This window comes from Perca flavescens, chromosome 15 (assembly GCF_004354835.1).
Source record: "Perca flavescens isolate YP-PL-M2 chromosome 15, PFLA_1.0, whole genome shotgun sequence".
NCBI classification, from domain to species: Eukaryota; Metazoa; Chordata; class Actinopteri; order Perciformes; family Percidae; genus Perca; species Perca flavescens.
Window position 1 is genome coordinate 34,472,503 of NC_041345.1, and position 15,734 is coordinate 34,488,236.

A 15,734-nucleotide genomic window follows, 5' to 3' on the forward strand; every position below is an offset into this window, starting at 1 on the left:
ACGCTGCTGTTACTCTGCCTTTCTCTCCTTCTCCCTCATTTCCTCCCTTGAAAATTTAAACCGTTAAGATTTTTTTTCATGACGGACAAAACTTTCGGAGTAAATTTGTAAATGTGAATAACACAACATGAGGTCGTCATTATATTTTAATGTGCACAACCTTTGGACAAAAATTTCCGACTTAGTGTGTGAGGACCTTTACTTATCAACCTGTCTCCCTGCCCACATGTCTGTCTGTCTGTCTTACTGTCTGTCTGTCTGCCTGCCTGTCTGTCTCTCCCTTTGTACTGGTCCGTCGGTCTGCAGGTGGTGGTGAACGCGCTGGTCGGAGCGATCCCGTCCATCTTCAACGTGTTGCTGGTGTGTCTGATCTTCTGGCTGATCTTCAGCATCATGGGAGTCAATTTGTTTGCAGGAAAGTTTTATCACTGTTTCAATGAGACGTCTGAGGAGATGTTTCTCCCTGAAGACGTCAACAACAGGAGCGAGTGTTTTGCTCTGATCGAGGCAAACTTCAGCGGGATTCGCTGGAAGAACGTAAAGGTCAACTATGACAACGTGGGGATGGGCTACCTGTCGCTGCTGCAGGTGGTGAGTCTTAACACTCAACAAAAGGGACTTCACTGAGTCTCCTGTCGTCTGCATACAGTGAAACATTGAGAGTACAGACTCAGCTCAGATCAACTCTACAGGCTAATATCTAAAATCATGAAGGTTAAACTCAAACCTGTCTATTTAGATTTTTTTTTAGTAGGAATATTTCCGTCCAAGTCCTGTCCAAGCAAGCAGCATGAAGAGTTTCACATAAAAAAGAAACAGACTGAAAACAAAACTGCAACTGACATCCAACAATGAATGATCAGTGTTCAGTAAGAGGACAAACAGTCCTTAATCCTGTTTTTATAATCTCCATGCCAAACATCCCTTAGGAAGGTTTGAATATACATTCACAGGAAATCTTGTCGGATTTACCGTATCACAGTGAACCAACCCCCCCCTCCAAATCCTCTGAGGATATGGGTGGTATGTACGTCCTCATAACTAAACCAGAGAAGGTAATGGTCACGGTTTTAAACACGTGGTTAACGTTGTGAAAGAGACCCAGTTTGGTTAGGTTTAGACACCAAAGCTATTAAGTTAAGTTTATAAAAAGATGGAGGTTTGGGTTCACATCAGATGTTACATCACTTCCTGAAGGTTACCACGTGACGCAGAAAGTGACGTATCTCCATTTGTTAAAAAACTCTGTTTCCTTTTCTTTTCAAAAGGGACATGAACCCCGGTCTCCTGGGTGAAAGTCCTGCGTTTGTTTGACCTATCCACTACCCCAACCTGCCTCCTTGGTGCTCTTATACTTCCTCACCTTAATTCCAGCTTTGAGCCTGTCAATACATTGGCCACTAGAGGGCGCCACCACTAGGAACCTAAATATAGGTCAGCATTGCTGTTTGAGGTGTTGGATTTTCTATTAAAGCTGATGTTTATCTGTTTCAGGCCACGTTTAAAGGCTGGATGGACATCATGTACGCAGCGGTGGACAGCACAGACGTCAGTGCACTGACTAAATGTTTTATTATGTACACTGGTACTAACAAGGTTATAATAGTTTAGCATTTTTATTTACTGTTAATAAAGGATAACTCAGGCCAATTTTTACGTTAATCTTGATTGCTATAAATATGCAAGTACTGTCGATAGAAAAAAAATTGCCAAAATGGTGCTAGTAACACAGAGTTGCTGCAGCTACGCCTACGCTCACACTAAGCTAAAATGGCAGTTGTGGGGGCATGTTTTAAAGAATGCCTTTGTGCCTCTTAACAGACACAAAATGCAATTAAAATTTCTGTACGACATGAACAGGGCCCTTAGATCACGACAAGATACGTTTTCAACTCAGACATCCTGCCAGTGGCTAGCTCACCCTGCTAGCTGCTAGCTGCAGTGTGTTCAGCCAGGCGTAGGGGGTAATCATCACTCAGCAGTTCCGTGTGTAGTTGTAGCTCATCCATTTTGTGTGCAATCGATCTGGCGTTGGTGAGTAGGAGTCTTGGCAGTGGCGATCTGTGTGGTAGTTCCCTTAGCCGGGCTAGCAGGCCCAACCGGCATCCTTGCTTCTGCTTTCTCCCCTCCTTCGTCGCCTGCCGTGGCCGACAACAATCCACCGAGCGCCCGCTGTTCTGGCTATGTCCTCCAGAGGACAGGTCATGCCTTCGCGATGAAAACTTGAAGTTTATTACCCCATCAAAAATAGGTAATTGAGCACTGTAGTAGTTATGACCATATCAGTGACTAGCTATGTAACTACATGGAAACGGTCCACATTATGTCTGTGTCTTGCACAGTGATAGCGTTAGAGAAGGCTAGCTGTAGTCTCATGCTGAAGTCCCGTGGGAATTCAGTTGTAGCAGGACAAGGTAAACAGTAGTGTGCAGACCAGAGTGTAGTGTGTGAAGTGTGAAGATAGGAAGCTCGGAGTAAGAATAACGACTAGCTATAGCTAGCCTTCTCTAACGCTATCACTGTGCAAGCCACAGACATCATTTGGGCTGTTTCCATGTAGTTACATAGTCACTGATATGATCATAACCCCTACAGTGCTCGATCACCTATTTTTGAGGGAGAAAAAAACTTCACGCAAGGGCCCTGTTCATGTTGCAAAGACATTTTAATTGCATTTTGTTTCTGTTAAGAGGCACAAAGGCACTCTTTAGAACATGCTCCCACAACTGACGTTTTAGCTACCTGGGAGCTCTGGTCGTAGCTGCAGCAACTCCGTGTTGCTAGCACCGATTTGGCTCGTTTCTTTTCTTCTATCGACAGTACTCGCATATTAATAGCGATCAAGATTAATGTAAAAAAGAGCTGTTTTAACCTGCAGATATAGTTTCAGTTTACTAAAAACCCTTTTTATTGCTTATTTTAGTTTTAGTTTACTATAATAACCCACTAACACTGATACAGTAACAGATACTCATACTGATAGTGAAGCAGATTCTGTCCCATCAGTCATACTACTTCACATTAATGATTTTATAGGTGGAGTCCCAGCCGATATACGAGGCCAATCTCTACATGTACATTTACTTTGTCATCTTCATCATCTTCGGCTCCTTCTTCACTCTCAACCTCTTCATCGGAGTTATCATTGACAACTTCAACCAGCAGAAATCAAAGATAAGTTTCTGCTTGCTGACGTTAATTTAAACGAAGAGATGAATCTGTTTGTCTATGTCAGTGGCTATGTTTCCCTCCAGTTGTCAATCAAATCATCTGAAGTTCTCTAAAAACATTCATGTGAATAAAGCCAGTGAATGTTTCCATCCAGCAGCTTAAAAAGCCAATAACAACCTGCATAATGATGTCACATGCTGTTTTGTTGTCAAATTGGTATGTTGAATAGATTTGAGACATTTCAAGAGTTTCCATTAATTTTCCCAAATTGGGTCGCTCTGTCTAATTAAACACTGTAATTAATTATTTATTAGATCGGACATACAAACTTTGTGTTGATGTTCATGAAATTCAATCAAATTGTATTGTTTTTTCATGAGGCGTTTTCTATTTAGTGTTACTTAATTTGCAGAAACAATGTGTGGATGAAAACATGAATAGTGAGCTAACTGTTGTTGAGATTAGTTTAGTTTAAACGTAGAGATAAATCTGTTTCTCTGTCACTGAGTTAACTTATCTATTGTGTCTTTACTTGGGAGGAAAAGATATTTTCATGACAGAGGAGCAGAAGAAATATTACAACGCCATGAAGAAACTGGGCTCCAAGAAACCTCAGAAACCTGTTCCACGACCGGAGGTACAGTAGGTTTAGTCAAAGATCTTCTCTAACTAAAGATCTTCTCTAACGAAAGATTATTACGAAAGATCTAACCATCATTTGTTTCTTCTTCTTCTGCAGAATAAGTTCCAGGCTCTGGTGTTCGACCTGGTGACCACGCAAGTGTTTGATATCTTCATCATGGTGTTGATCTGTCTCAATATGGTGACAATGATGGTGGAGACGGATGAGCAGAGTGAGGATAAAGTCTTGATCCTGTACTGGATCAACCTGGTCTTCATCGTCATCTTCACCGGAGAGTGCAGTCTTAAGATGACGGCACTCCGCCAGCACTACTTCTCCGTCGGCTGGAATATCTTCGACTTCGTGGTCGTCATCCTGTCAATCGTAGGTCAGTTACCCGGCTCGTCTAACCCAAACCCAACCCTAATTAACCGACTCTGTTAATCGTAGATCACCTACCAGCTCGTCTAACCCAAACCCAACCCTAACTAACCCATCCTGTCAATCATAGGTCAGTTACCGGCTCGTCTAACCCAGTTAGTCTTGCATGTCCAGCGTAACCTCCACAGCGCTGCAAAGGCAGGTCTGGCTAGTCCACACAGCATTCCTGGATAGGAGAAAACTGGCATTTCTTTAAATCAATCACAATCGTCTTGGGCGGTGCTAAGTGCCAGATGAAGAAATGGTGCCTCTGCAACACAGTCTTGAGAAGGAACTTGTTTTGGTGGAACATGTGTACGTTCAAAAGTAGTTTTAGTCGTGCAACAGAAAACTCAGATTGGACAGATAGTCTAGCTAGCTGTCTGGATTTACCCTGCAAAGATCTGAGGAGCAGTTAACCATAGTCCTCACAAATCCACCGGAGGTTAGAACACCAACACAGAGACAGAGGAAGGGGACGGATATCCGGCCTAAAATGCGTGACATCTGACGGAATTTCTGGCACCACCGGAATAATCCTGGAAGTTAAACGTTGTTGATATAGACTATTCTAACATTAACGGTCGAGTCAAAACGTCAAGTCAACTTTAGGGTTTATTCTCTCAAAATATGTGCCAGATATACAGAGGAATCCAAAATATGTTTCTCTTTGACCCACGGTGAATAAATACTAAATATATACAATACAATAATTAGATTCTAAATAGAGTGAAAGTGAGACAAAAACAGGCCTGGATTATCCATGAATGAATGCTGTGCTTTTTGAATTCAACATTTTGAATTGAGACATTTGAATATAGTGCTCACTGCTCATATGCCTACGTATACAGTACAGGCCAAAAGTTTGGACACACCTTCTCATTCAAATGCGTTTCCTTTTATTTTCATGACTATTTACATTGTAGATTCTCACTGAAGGCATCAAAACTATGAATGAACACATATGGAATTATGTACTTAACAGATTCTTCAAAGTAGCCACCCTTTGCTTTTTTATTAATAAGGGAAAAATTCCACTAATTAACCCTGACAAGGCACACCTGTGAAGGTAAAACCATTTCAGGTGACTACCTCATGAAGCTCATTGAGCGAACACCAAGGGTTTGCAGAGGGTTAGGGTTAACCCCCCCTAACCCTTTGCAATGATTTTTAAAACCGATTGTTTACTAGAATCAATACTTTTTATTTATTTATTTTTTCCAATGATTGACCTAAATATGTTCTGTTCATACGGAACCGCCAATGGTGACTACATCATATCTGTTTCCAGGGAAACAGAGCGAAAGCAGAAAAAGCAGAAGATCCATCTTATGTTCTTCACAAATTAAATAAACGTCAGACTGACTGACTGACTGACATGTGACGTCATTCTTCTTAGAAACTATCAGTTCTTAGAAACGTCTCAGGATATAATGGCTCTAGAAGTGTTTTATTCAACTTATGTTTTTGTTAAAGAAGGAAAGGAAAATCACGTTACTCAATACTATCAAATCTCAGTAACTTCTGGGTGGCAGTAGCTCAGTCTGTAGGGAGTTGGGTTTGGAACTTGAGGGTCACTGGTTCAAGTCCCTGTATTTTCTTTAATAAAAAGTATTAATTATTATAGAATCACAATAAATGAAAGTCACAATACAAATCCAATTGGCACCCATATATCGGGAAAGAATCAAATCTGGACAAAAGCATATCGTCCCAGCACTAGATATATCTGGGTTTCTTCTGTGTAATACCTTCCTTCCTTCCTTGCCTTCAGGCCTGCTCCTCGCTGACATCATAGAGAAGTATTTTGTCTCGCCCACGCTCTTCCGTGTGATCCGACTGGCTCGTATCGGCCGGGTCCTTCGTCTCATCCGTGGAGCCAAGGGGATCCGGACGCTGCTGTTTGCCCTGATGATGTCACTTCCTGCACTCTTCAACATCGGCCTGCTACTCTTCCTCATCATGTTCATCTTCTCCATCTTCGGCATGTCAAACTTCGCCTACGTGCGTAAGGAGGCGATGATCGACGACATGTTTAACTTCGAGACGTTTGGGAACAGCATGATCTGTCTTTTTATGATCACCACGTCGGCCGGCTGGGACGGGCTGCTGAGCCCCATCATGAACACGCCGCCAGACTGCGACCCCGACCTGGAGAACCCAGGCTCCACGGTGCGGGGCGACTGCGGCAGCCCGGGAATTGGCATCGTCTTCTTCACCACCTACATCATCATGTCCTTCCTCGTGGTGGTCAACATGTACATCGCCATCATCCTGGAGAACTTTAATGTGGCGACGGAGGAGAGCGGCGACCCGCTGTGCGAGGATGACTTTGAGATGTTTTATGAAACATGGGAGAAGTTCGACCCTGACGCTTCACAGTTCATCCAGTACAGGTGATTCCCAGACGCATTACACGGAAGGGATTACTTTTTCATTGTAACTTTATTTATGAAGACCTTTCATGAAAACCCAGAGTCTTCACAGAACTAGATTAAAACACTGATGAGAAAAACAAACAATAAAAAAGATTAAGCAACACTAAAACAACAACAATAAGACAAAAAATAAATATAAAAAATACAACAACCAAATAAAATAAACACCAGGTTTAAAAAGCAACCAGTCCTCCATACCATATTTGGTTAGCGATGATATAAAAACAATGACTTACACTTATAAACTACTTAATACTATAACATCATTCCACTTTTTTAAAAACTTATTTAGTTTAAAAAAAATCCTGAGAGAGCTTTCTAAGAGGCAGAGGCAGTGAGTTCCACAGTTTAAAACAGATGTCACTCTCATCTGGGACACAGACAGCAGAGGAGGACCTGAGTGATCTGGCTGGAACAACTTTCTGTTTCTGCTTTGCTTTTTAACTAAACTAGCGATAGAAAGGAAATGCAGGCAGTTTGGTTTTTAGATTTTCTGTTTTTTTTCTTGTTTCCTGTCAACTGTGTTTTTGATAACAGCTGACAGTAGATTGATGCTTCATTGATGTTTCACATTGGTGCCAGGTGTCGTGTCGATGGCTGTTCCCTCATCCATCTGTGTCCCTCTGGTTAAAATGCGTAGTTAGCGTTAGGGTTAAGGTTTGGTTCAGGTTTAGGCGTAACAGATCTCACAGGGGAAACCGAATTTGATACTACACCGGCTCCAAAAAAATTATGAAACAACAACAATCTCAAAGAAAAGCTTAGCGTCTTGCTGTGACTCACACAATCCGCTCCGCCAAATGGTCCGCATACGTTACACTGCGATGTAGCCAAAGCATTGATCTGGGCTGATATTATCATCTGACTCTGATGTGTCTAATATGAATGTCCTGTATTCCACAGTAAACTGTCAGATTTCTGCGATACTCTGAAGGATCCTCTGAGGATTTCCAAACCAAACACAATCAAACTGATCCACATGGATCTGCCGCTGGTTCCTGGAGACAAAATTCACTGTCTGGACATCCTGCTGGCTCTCACCGCCCAGGTAACTCCACCTGGACTCAGATTATTATTACTATATATATATATATATATATATTTTTATGTTGTTATAAAGTATAATATTGTATATCATGTTGTGTTATTTTGTGTTAGGTTTTACCTGAGGTTGTATTTGGTTGTGTTGTATGAAATCCTTCTACATTATATGATTCTATGATCAGTGGTGGTTCTACATTGAATGACGCCCCTAGATATCCGATAGATCCTTATCATGCATAACAGTGATGAGCTCAAAGAGGCTCGTGATCCCCCGTTTTGATTTGCGAGACCCAGAGGTGAACTGTCCCCCCTGCCCCCATCCCCTTTTCCTTTCTCACACGGGTTCTGTGCACAAGAAGGCGGCTTTCCCCCGCCTTCCCGTGGGCTGCAGCGATATTCTTCTCTCTCAGCAAGCAGGGCGCCTGCAGCTGCAGGGGGGCACCAATTTGCCAATTCCCCACAAGGTGAAATGATAACAGAAAATTGCTTTGCGGCGCAGAGGATTTTTTATTTATTTTTCTAAGTTCTCGTCCCACCCCCACCCATGTGTCATGAAAAAATGCTGCCCCAGGCGGCTGCCCGGTGCGCCCGTGCCAAAAAATGCTACTCTCTGTGACCTGTGATCTGTGATCTGTGATCTATGATCTATGATCTATGATCTATGATTCTATGATATATATGTGTAGGTGTTGGGTTTTGGGTTTATGTGAAGCTGTAATAAATCATTCTGTGTGCAGCTGTTGGGTTAAGTTTTAAGTAGTCTCGCTTTGCCAGACCATCCACACGCTGCAGAGCAGAGCAGGGTCTGGCTACTCCACACAGCTTTCCAGGATCGGAGAAAAACGTGCTCTGGTTTATCGGCATTTCTTTAAACCAATCACAATCGTCATGGGCGGCACTAATCTCTGCACGGAGCCGCTATAAAATAGTTGTGTGAGAGAAAACTCAGATAGTCTAGCTAGCTGTCTGGATTTACCCTGCAGAGATCTGACGAGCAGTTAACCACAGTCCTCACAAATCCACCAGAGTTTAAAATTCCAACACAAAGAAAGCGGAAGGAAACGGACATACATGCATCCAGCAGAATTTCCTGCAGCACCAGAGCAATCCCAGAAGTGGAACATCAAGAAAATAGACTGAGTTTTATGTTATGTATTAAATCTTTCTGTGTGCAGCTCTTGGGTTGGGTTTTATGTGATGTTGTAATAAATCATTCTGTGTGCAGGTGTTGGGTGATGCCGGTGGAATGGATGCTCTTAAAGCAAGCATGGAGGAGAAGTTCATGGCCAACAACCCCTCCAAGGTTTCACTCCGTTACATCATACAACAAAATAAGGAATCAGCATACATAAAACAAACATACCAGTAGCATGGAAACAGACTATAGAAGAAAGGAAGAGAAAGAAATGAATACACCGCAAAAATATAGAAATGTAAATGTAGAAAAACTATAGATATATATAAAAAAACAGCCATGTAAACAATCAGAACAGTTCATCCATCAATTTGTATGTTTTCCTTTTCCAGGATATTATGAAAGTGTTGCAAATATTTCAAACCCTGTCAAGCTACTTTTGTAAAAATAACTTATCTTTTTCAGTGCCCGATAGAAAGTAGAGATTTATTATTCGAGAGCACAAAAAGACTGAGTGGATATTTAGGATCCATTACTTAGGTTGTCAAATTCTAAGACACAAACAGATATTGTTTATAATGTTTTTTAGTAAACTGATGTCCAGATGATTGTTGTTCCCTGCAGGTGTCGTATGAACCAATCAGCAGCACTCTGCGGAGGAAACAGGAAGATGTGGCGGCATCAGTGATCCAGAGAGCGTACAGGAAACACCTACTGCAGAGGACGCTCAAACTGGCGTCCTACAAATACAGAGCGAAGATGGATGGACGGGGTGAGGCGCCGCCCGAGACCGAAGGACTGCTCTGCCAGCGAATCAGCCGGCTTTATGGAGACGAGCCGGGGCCCCGCCCGGTGGCGCTTCAGAGAGAGTTCATCCTCCACGCTGCTCCTCCGCTCAATGGCACCAACTTCCTCCGAGATGAGAACCTGAGGGAGTCAGTCGTCTGATGACGTGTCGTTCTGTTTTCCTCCAGTGTGTGTCGGAGGACGATTCCGATTCAGACGGACAGAGAGACAGATCGCAGCAGAGATGACTCCAGGTCCAGTTTGCCGAGCAAACGCCACAGATCTCAAGCTTCGCTGACTCTGAAAGTCTGCTGCAAGTTCTCTGAAACTGTGTTGGCTGATTCTGTGCTCTTTGGACATGGAAATGTTCATTGCTGCGTTTTCATTTTCTGTCTGTGCTGATGTTTTAATCTTCTAACAGAGTTCAGGCTTGCTGACACCCTGAACATGATCAGCGGGATTCTACTTGTCCATGTTATTAGTAACACTTATATAACACTTATTGATTTCATATATAATGACTACTCTGTTAGTCCCAGACCAGGTGATTGTTACCTCTTCCCAGGTGTTCATTGGTAGATCTTTCTTTAATCCACTTTCTACAACCACTAAAGTGTTTTTGATTTGAGTTCAGTGATAAGCTCCAGCAATAATTAAACTCTTTATTCAAACAGTCTGTCACAACCTTCAGATATATTCTCTATTGCTGATTTGTTTCCCGGTCACCTGTTCCCACTTCTCCCATCAGCAGTTTCATACTGGTGGTGATTTACTCTCTAATCTGCAGACATATGTTCTGCCCATCTGTCTGACATTTTTCCTCAGTCTGGCCCCTTTCGGATAGGTTTTCATCTGTCTTCCTGGTTTGGACTTTTGTCTCTTTTTAGGTGACAGTTAAACGTGAACTTTTTCTTCTCCTGTCTGTCTTTGAACGTGCATCAGGTTTCTCCTTACGCAGAAACGTGTGTTTCTCTCTGCGTACAGATTGTGTTTGCTGCTCTGGTTTGTGGAACAATGTTTGTTTCTTGCAGACATACGACACTGAGAAGATCTTTAGTAGTGATTGACAGAGCAGCCAGCCAATGACAGCGCAGAGTCTAAAAGCATTAATGAGACCTGGTTAAAGATAACTTTTGATTTTAGACTCAAGAAGACTCAAATAGACTTTAGGATGACTGTTTTAGTAACGGAGCAGAACATCCCAACCATGATATGGGTGGTTTGCCCCCCACCCCTCCAAACCCTCAGGGGATATGGGTGGTTTGTTCTCCCCCTCTAATCCGACCCACAGAAGCATTTCATTAGTTAGCGCCCTGTAGTGGTGGCAGGAAATACGTCCTCATATCTAAACCAGAGAAGGTAACGGTGGCAGTTTTAAACACATGGTTAACGTTGTGAAACGCTCCCAGTTTGGTTAGGTTTAGACACCAATACTACTAAGGTAAGTTGATAAAAAGATGGAGGTTTGGGTTCAAATCAGATGTTCCTGAAGGTGATCATGTGACGCAGAAAGTTTTCTTTGCAAATTGTCTTGACGACATTTACTCAGTACTGACTACATGGGTTAGGGTTAAGGGATTATGATCATACATATTATAATATCATGAAGATGGTGATACAGGGTGTCAGAGTCTGTCACCGTATGACTCTGTTCTCGGATCAAAACTCTACTGGAAGAAACAGGAAGAAGAGGAGTCCTTCAGAACAGACAGGAAGAAGAATATCGAACATAATAAAGTTACAGTTTATATGACAGAATGAGAAGATTATGGACGATGTTATTATATTCTGTTTTAAAGATACAATATGTAACATTTCTGCATTAAAATGTCTAAAAGTGACCATACCTATATTATTATATTATATTATATATGAGTTGTGTTACACTATCCCAAATGTTTTCATCAAATGTCAAACTCAGAGAAATCTGTTATTTTATTTTCAGACACGGAGCGTTTCGTTTAGTCGTCGTGTCAGTGGTGTCATATAACAATTTATCCTCTAGTTACTCCTAACTTCCGTCAAAACACGGCACCCAGATGATATGTTCAGGAGTAATTGTAAATCATACGGTGTCACAGAAAAAAATACTCGTAACCGTAATACTGCTTTTTTTGCCACACAGCATCATTTTGTGATTGATTGCCACTTTGCAACAGATACCTTATTTATTGATACATATCAATATCGATCCAGCTTAATGTTACTACAATGAGCTGGTTAACAAGTAGCTAACGTTAATGCTAAAGCATGGTGGCTAACATTATAGGTTTACAACATCGTTCAACATGCTCATAAAGGTATTTTTAGTAGGATTGTTTTGACTATGGTTAACAGCACTGGTCTAACCCACGAATGAGTTCACCAGTAACGTTAACATTAGCTGTATAGATAGACAAATAATCTAATGCTAATTTAGCCAGCTAGCTAGCACACCCCGGTCTGTCTTCCTCACTCCCCCACTCAGTCGGGACATAACTAGCTAGTTAACGTTAGCCCCCAGTCAGCTAGAAGCCAGCCACTTTCATTACAGCAAGCCCCCCGGCCAGCACTTAACTCCACTTAACGGCAGTTTAATGAAGCGCCATCTCCGTTAGCGCTACCGATGTCCATGCCCGAAATCTCCTCCCTGCCGTATTTCTCCCCCCTTCACGTTTAGCTGTCTTTACGGTTAGCCAAATTAACCCGACAAAAGGTGGGTTAAGCACCAAAATGAAAAGTTAAGATTACAGAAAAGTGAAGGTGAGATCATTCTGGGCAGCTGGGAGATGTTCTGCTGCTGCACAACGGCCATCGACCGTCCTCGCCGTCCGGGCCGGAGATTCCCCCGGCAATTCCCACACCCGTCTCTCAGCCTCGATGAGTAGCTAGCTAGCATTACAGCAAACCCCGTCCACCCCGGTGTTGAACCATCTAAAAGGTGACATTGATATGTGAAATATTTTGTGTTTTAGCTGCTAGCTAATGTTAGCTTGCTGGTGTGGTATCCAGCCCTATAAAATTAAAGTTTGTATAAAGCTCAAATAAGCTTAGTCCTCATGAGAAAGTATGGCAGTGCAGTGGTTTAATGATTAAACTCTCAGTGGCGTGATTTCGCTGGGATGTTCAATAGGAGGTCCAGGATTGGATGTTGAGGGGTTAACGAACTATAATGTATGGCCAGGGAGCCCCCAGGAGGACACTAACCCCTGCTATGTCAACTTACATGTTCCTATGTTATCTAACATGTTACCTAAACATACCCAATATAAGCTATATCTTTTAGAGCAAGAGGAGAGTATGTTCATTGGCTTTGTACTCTCCAGGTTCTGCAGGATTCGTTATTGATGCTGAAAACTTGATGTAATAAAACCTTTATGATCAAGTACAGTGTCAAGCGAATTTCCTCCTCCACACATCTTCACATCATCGCAACTCAAGATACAACACTGGCTCACTAGTTAACAGGTCAGCTAACAATAAAAATCAAATCAAACATAATTATGTTGGGGAAACTGCAGCTATTTTATTAGAATAACATGAATAAACGTTACTACACGTAACATGAATGACCTTGAATGGGTAAACTTGTCTGTGAAAAGATGCATTCTAACCAGTAACACTAAAAACTACTTCCCAACGTCATCAAAAGTCTGTGTTTACCATCCATTGTTTTGATTGAGAAACCCCTAGCGGCAGAAAGTTACATATTGTTGGTTTAAAACCTTTTAGAATTGACATCTCTGTTCTTTACGCTGCAGATTGAAAGATGATATCAACAAAAAGCAGAGATTTCATCAATAGATTATTGATATTTGATTAACTAACAAGGAACTAACAGCTGAATGCTGCGATCATAACTGACTGATATGATTCAGTTATCTATGCCGTTAACTGGAAGATCAGTCAGAGTTGTAGCTCGTCTGCAGCTTAATCAACGAAAAATGAACATCATCAGCAAAGAGTTGCAGCGGCGAGGAACCAGACAGGTTTCTACGATGCTGTTCGCTGTCACTCACTGATGCAAGTTCAATTCAATTAAATTCAATTTTATTTATAGTATCAAATCATAACAGAGTTATCTCGAGACACTTTACAGATAGAGTAGGTCTAGACCACACTCTATAATTTACAAAGCCCCAACAATTACAGTAATTACCTCAAAAGCAAGCATTATAAATGGCTATTGCGACAGTGGCGAGGAAAAACTCCCTCTTGGGAAGAAACCTCGGCAGACCCAGACTCTTGGTAGGCGGTGTCTGACGGGGCCGGTTGGGGGTGTGAGGGCGATAATAGTCGCATTGAAGATAGTGGAACAGTGACTTTGAAGGTAGTCATTGTAGTTCATGTCACAGCAGGACGTTGCGGGATATAACGTGGCGCTGCAGAGCACGGGTGGGTGTAGCAGACGCAGCAGGACGCGGCCGGGCGTTGAAGGGAATCGCAGAGCATAGCTCTTCGCTGCAACTCCTCACTCCACCATAGACCCATATCTAACCTAACTATAAGCTTTATCAAAGAGGAGAGTTTTCAGTTTACTCTTAAATGAGGCGATGGTGTCTGCCCCCCGAACCCAGACTGGGAGCTGGTTCCACAGGAAAGGAGCCTGGTAGCTGAAGGCTCTGGCTCCCATTCTACTTTTGGAGACTCTAGGAACCACAAGTAACTGCATTCTGGGAGCGCAGTGCTCTAGTGGGACAATAAGGGCTTTGTAGGTCAGGAGAAGGACTTTAAAGTCAATCCTGTATTTTACAGGAAGCCAATGCAGAGAAGCTAAAACAGGAGAAATATGATCTCTTTTCTTAGTTCTCATCAGAACACGTGCTGCAGCATTCTGGATCAGCTGGAGAGTCTTAAGGGACTTATTTGAGCAACCTGACAGTAGGGAATTACAATAGTCCAGCCTGGAAGTAACGAATGCATGGACTAGTTTTTCAGCATCGTTTTGAGACAGGATATTCCTAATTTTGGCAATATTACGAAGATGAAAAAAGGCTGTTCTCGATGATTGTTTTAGATGGGCATTAAAGGATATATCCTGATCAAAAATAACTCCTAGATTTCTGACAGTAGTGCTGGAAGCCAGGACAACACCATCAAGAGTAGCTATATCTGTAGATAATGAAGTTCGGAGGTGTTTAGGGCCCAGCACAATAACTTCAGTTTTGTTACAGTTTAACATCAGAAAATTATAGGTCATCCAGGATTTTATATCTTTAATACATGCTTGAAGTTTAGCTAACTGACTTGTTTCGTCTGGTTTGATTGACAAGTATAATTGGGTGTCGTCCGCATAGCAGTGATAGTTAATTGAGTGTTTCCTAATGATATTACCAAGAGGAAGCATATACAAGGACAACAAAACTGGTCCTAGCACCGAGCCCTGTGGAACGCCATGCATAACCCTCGCGTACTTAGAGGATTTATCATTAACATTAACAAATTGAGATCGATCAGAAAAATAAGACTTAAACCAGCTTAGTGCAATTCCTTTAATTCCGACTAAGTGTTCTAATCTCTGTAACAGGATTGTATGGTCAATAGTGTCAAATGCAGCACTAAGATCTAATAAAACAAGTATGGAGACAAGTCCTTTGTCTGCAGCAGTTAGAATGTCGTTAGTAATTTTCACCAGTGCCGTCTCTGTGCTATGATGCTTTCTAAATCCTGATTGAAAGTCTTCAAATAAGCTGTTGCTATGGAGAAAATCACATAACTGATTAGCAACTACTTTCTCAAGGATCTTGGAGAGAAAGGGAAGGTTAGCTATAGGTCTATAGTTTACTAAGACCTCAGGATTGAGGGTGGGTTTTTTCAGAAGAGGTCTTATCACGGCTACTTTAAATGACTGCAGTACATCACCTGTTAATAGAGACATATTGATCATACCTAGTAGAGAGGTGTTAACCACGGGTAATGCTTCTTTGAGTAATCTCGTTGGGATGGGGTCTAAGAGACAGGTAGATGGCTTTGTTGAAGATACTTTTACCATTAGTTGTTGAAGGTCTATAGGATAAAAACAGTCTAAGTATATGTCAGGTCTAGTTGTTCTTTCTAGCAGTCCTGCGTTGAAAGGTGAACCATTAGAAGTTGAGGGCAAAAGGTGATGAATTTCATCTCTAATTGTTGTAGTTTTATC

At 41.9% G+C, this 15,734-nt stretch overlaps 1 protein-coding gene across 1 annotated transcript in view; it reads left to right on the forward strand.

Moving 5' to 3' along the window:
* Positions 1–11,457, forward strand: part of scn4ab (sodium channel, voltage-gated, type IV, alpha, b) — a 94,128-nt gene extending 82,671 nt beyond the window's left edge. Inside the window, 9 exon segments of the mRNA XM_028599566.1 lie at positions 307–591; positions 1,495–1,548; positions 3,037–3,174; positions 3,704–3,808; positions 3,911–4,181; positions 5,988–6,609; positions 7,555–7,699; positions 8,921–8,998; positions 9,455–11,457. Coding sequence (XP_028455367.1) covers positions 307–591; positions 1,495–1,548; positions 3,037–3,174; positions 3,704–3,808; positions 3,911–4,181; positions 5,988–6,609; positions 7,555–7,699; positions 8,921–8,998; positions 9,455–9,778 — 2,022 coding nt within the window. The 3' untranslated portion in view covers positions 9,779–11,457.
* Positions 11,458–15,734: the final 4,277 nt, after the last annotated feature.